Source organism: Rhododendron vialii, chromosome 7a (assembly GCF_030253575.1).
Source record: "Rhododendron vialii isolate Sample 1 chromosome 7a, ASM3025357v1".
In the NCBI taxonomy this organism is placed as follows: Eukaryota; Viridiplantae; Streptophyta; class Magnoliopsida; order Ericales; family Ericaceae; genus Rhododendron; species Rhododendron vialii.
In genome coordinates this window covers 14,288,011-14,292,691 of record NC_080563.1, presented here as the reverse complement: position 1 = coordinate 14,292,691, position 4,681 = coordinate 14,288,011, and the positions used below count along the sequence as shown (strand labels likewise).

General features: G+C 37.4%; 1 protein-coding gene across 1 annotated transcript; it reads left to right on the top strand.

Annotated features, from left to right (window-relative positions):
• Positions 1-2,619: 2,619 nt before the first annotated feature.
• LOC131333534 (FCS-Like Zinc finger 2) lies at positions 2,620-4,681 on the top strand. Its single transcript, XM_058368097.1, has 2 exons — positions 2,620-3,160; positions 4,108-4,681. Exons 1-2 carry the CDS (start codon positions 2,820-2,822, stop codon positions 4,307-4,309), a joined length of 543 nt encoding a protein of 180 aa, XP_058224080.1. The 5' UTR covers positions 2,620-2,819; the 3' UTR covers positions 4,310-4,681.

The following is a 4,681-nucleotide window of genomic DNA, read 5'->3' as shown; positions in this document are numbered from 1 at the left end:
ACCATTCAACTGTCCTTAATAAAGGGAAAATCCACATCAAAAAAATGTGTTTAATCTTCGGCGAGGTTGGTATTCTCAACGTGTTCTACAATGTGAATGGTTTCGATTTTTAACATGAATCCAAAAAAGACACACAATTAAAAGTCTAAACTGGACGGTCCAATCCAATTGTTGGACCAGAGAAGATCTCAATTCCAATGGGAACCCATGAAAAAAATAAAGGGAGGGGAGGACAGTGAGTCAGTGATGCATTAAATTGAGGACAAACTTATTTCTAAGATTGCAGCACAGACTAAGAATCCTCTTTCTTACCTCCTAAGAAAACACTAAATGAGGGGAAAATAGAAGGAAAGTTTCGACATTTCTTAAATTCAAAGTTCTTAATGAATTAGTGTATACTTTAATTACTGATTAGTAGCTTATCTATTTAAGTAACTAGCGTGTTCTTGAACTTCGGGTTAAGAAACTTTCACAACTTAATTTGGAAAATTAACTTTGGATAGTGGCTTTAGCACTCCTCTCTTGTGCATGCATTTTTTCTGCATTATATGAATGCAAACTTAAGATTTAACCTCTCTTTTTTCCATATATTTTTATTGCATACTTCAATGTGTTATAGTTGTCTTTCAACAAATTATTTTTTAATTAGGTCGATATACATTAAGCAAAAGCAAGATATTGATTGATAGTATAATATTGGAAGGGTGATATTAATGTTAAATATGTATTTGTTAATGCCAAAATTTCGGTGTATATAAGACTTGTATTATCTGCATAGACAAGCATTTTGTGGAGTGATTATTCAGTGGTCTTGAAGCACCGTCATGTATTGATTCAGAGCCTTCTCCATTACTTATTGGTGTGGGAGCCACACACTACATGATGGAGCACACGCCAATGTGTGGTGGAGAAGGCCCTCAGGGAAAGGGAACACTTGTAATAGCTTGGACATAATCATTTTCCTATCGGACTACATTTCTCCTAAAAATAAGGTTGAAATAGCTAAGTGGGAACCCAATTTTCCAATCTTCCTCACAATATAAAAATCAATGTTCGATCAATATGATTTTATGCATGAGTCATGACTGATGTTCTTGACGAGTTCTAAAAATGAACGGTTTAGGTCATCTAAATAAACTGAAAAAGAACCCCAAAGAGTTCATCATTCACTCCCTCAAAGAAGCAGCAAGGATTCTATTTCTTAGTAAAACTACCAAAACCAATTTTCCAAATCAAAAGAATTGTTAAATGTCTTCAAAAAAAAAATTCCAAAGAATTGAATGGACATGCAAATTTCACTCTACACTACCACTTTAAAAGGCAAAATATGTGAACAATCTTCCAAATTAATAAATATCCTTGCAAAGTGGAGTGTTTTTTTTTATGGTTAGATCATGTGGAAGGTGACATTTGATAAATAAATAAATAAAAATTCAAAAAGCGACGCGCGTAGAGGAAAGCGTAGGGCCAAGGGCAGCCCAGAATATCGACCGTTTCAGAATCACTTTTTTAGAATGGGAAGAAAGCCAAGGCATTGTCATGTGCAGTTAGGTCATCACTTGGGCCTACCTCCGGTCCAAAGTCCCCCCCACAAATTTGGAATGAGAGGGGGCTGTACTGCAGTGTGCATCCCGTATTATTTTATGTAGTGTGATCAATCTGACCGTTTGTTTCAACACAGACAGTTTGGATTTTCATTCGAACAATGGACGGTTAGATTTTGTAAAAGTTCGGATTAAATTCAAACTGTTTGTGCCGAAATAAACGGTCAGATTGACCGCACTACACAAAGTAATATGACGGGTGCACTACAGCAGCCCCAGGTCTCACAATTTCAGCATAATTTCTATATATTCATTTGCCAACAAACCGACTCCAACTTTAAAATGTGCAAACGCAGGTCGTTTAATATTTGGTGAGCTTTAGTTCGGGTCGAGCTTGAGTTCGGATGGTATTTGAGAGTTCAAGCTCGGTTGGTATATTAAATGAGCCTCTGTAAATGATTTGAACTTATTTACATGTAACAAGAGCTTGGCTCGTTTTACTAAACCAATTAGAAATTTTGTTTGGACTTGAGTTGTTTATCGAATGAATCGAGCTGGTCTTTAAAAAGGCAAGCCTAGAAACTGCTCTCAAACAGGTTATATCACTTTCAGCAGTATTTATTATACATATATTTAAACCGATGAAACAACTTAAAATGCCATTCACTTGACATTGTTTAATGAATCAAATAACTCAAGTTTGACTGATATTTCATTGTTAAAATCGTGTTGAACGTAGATTTATTGCATAGATAAATTAAGTTAAAAGAAACATTTAATCAAAACTCGCTAAATTTTCAAATCAATCAGTAGCCAATATATTAGTCGACTCGACGACCTTATAGTTTATTAGAACATCATTCAAACTTGACCAGTGATCGGCTCGATTAGCTTTGTTTTACAAGTAACCAAAAGTGAAGGGCTTAGGTCGTAACGACAGCATCATTACTTAAAGTTTTGTTGGATTTGAGCACGATTGTGTCCAAATTCATCAAAAAAAAAAAAATTTAAAAAAAAAAAAAGAGCTAAAAAGCCTCGGTAAACAAAAACAAGACAGATACCACTACTTCAAGGTATTCAAAGGCCAATAGATTCACTCTCACGGATTCTGAACACCAGCCGTGGTTTGCACTTTTCCTCTCTCTCTCTCTCTCTCTCTCACCAGTCACCAACCACTCTTTATAAACCACCACTCCCCTCCCACCTCTCACTTCCACCATCTCCTACCTACCTCTCTCTCTCTCTCAACAAACCAACATCCCTGATCCCACATCCATGGACTCAAAACCCACCATCAGAAGGCCTTGTTTCGCAGACAACGACGACGACGGCCTCGCCTCGATTGCCGGCACGGCGGAGCCTGGATTTTCAGGCCACCACCACCACCCCTTCCTATCTACCAGGCCTGTCTATCACACGAGTACTGCCTTGCAAAGAAGGGGTAGCCTGAGGAATCTCTCGTCAATCTCCTCCGGCCCCGCTAATTCCCCGAGATCTGGCTATTATTCCTACGAAGTCAATCGATTCGATCAGGAAATGAATCAGCCTCACTTCTTAGACGCTTGTTTTCTCTGCAAGAAGCCCCTCGGTGAGAACAAAGACATTTTCATGTACAGGTTTGTCCCCAGTTCTCCTTGATCGATTCAATTTTCCTCCTCGTTTTTGTGACTGATGAATTTGGAAGAAAAAAAAAATCATGTTTCTTTTGCGACGGAAATATCGAATGAACTGATCGTAAAGAATGAGATTTTACTAATTTGTATCGTAGTCCGAAAATTTACTTTGAGTAGAATCATTGGCAGAAAAGGAAATTGATCCTGTTGATACACGAAATTATCATAACAAAAAGCACCACAAAATCTCGTAGTCCAATAAAAAAAAAAAATTTATGTGGCCAAATTTTGGTCAGTTGTATGCATAAGGAAGATTAACCCTGCTTTGCACGAAACATCTGCGTTTTAGAAGAGGATACTAGGTAAAAGATTATGTTGATCGGATATCGCCCAATATTCTCTATGTCCAACTCAAATTTTCAAGATAAATGTATTCCGATCAACATTACTTTTACTTTTTACGTTGTGGTGCTATTCGACGAGCCTAAAACATGAACAAGTCCGATCGTTAGTAGAATGGAACCGAAAATGGCCGGACTGCTCACCGGTGCGCTGACAAACTTGAGCCAAGCCGGCCCCTTCCCGGAAATTAAAAAATAAACGAAATTTCCTTTCTATTACCGATTCACTTTCATAAATTAGAAAACTGAGGAACCAAAATGAAATAAATTAGAATTTTTCAGTCTGGTCATTTGGGCTTCCTAAAAGCAAGATCTCGTCTACATAAACAAACACAAAAAAAAATATCTGATCGCATCCCGCGGAATAAAAGGCCTTTCGGTTTCTGAACGGAACAAGTAATTAGTTTTCCTTTTCCTCAATTATCTTAGCAGCCAAACAGAATTTATTTTCCTTTGAGCTAGCTTATCGTAATCAAGAACAATTTTCCGTGTATTATTTCTTATGTTATTTTCACACCGATTCTTACGCTTCTATGGTTAATTTTACAGAGGGGACACACCATTCTGCAGTGAAGAGTGCAGAAGTGAGCAGATAGAGAAAGATGAAGCCAAAGAGAGCAAGTGGAACCACTCTGTTTCAATGAAGGCCTTGAGAAAAGACCAAAAATTGAATTCCAATTCCACCACAAACTCCCCAAACAAGCCCCAAAAGAACTACCCTTTCCCTACCAGTACAGTTGCAGCTGCTTAAACTTATCACTCCTATCACCCCACCTTACATATCACAAGGGGGAAAAAAATCCAATTTTTCATAGTTACGCCATCACCACCCCTTTCCAAGATCAAAAGAAAAGAAAAGAAAAGAAAATCCTAATGGATTCTGCCTGTAGTGAAGAAGAAAACCCATCTGGGAATTTCTTTTTTTTCCCCAATATCAATATAGACGACAGGGCTTATGTCATGAGGCCTGTTTAGTGGGTGGCACTGGCTATATATATATTTGAAAATAGCACTTTTTAGTTGTGTTTTGAAACTTTCTCCGTTTTCTTTCTTGGGTACTCCGTACTATTCTATTCATGGTGATGTAAAAAGCTGGAGTAAATAGAAGGGAATATCTTTTTTT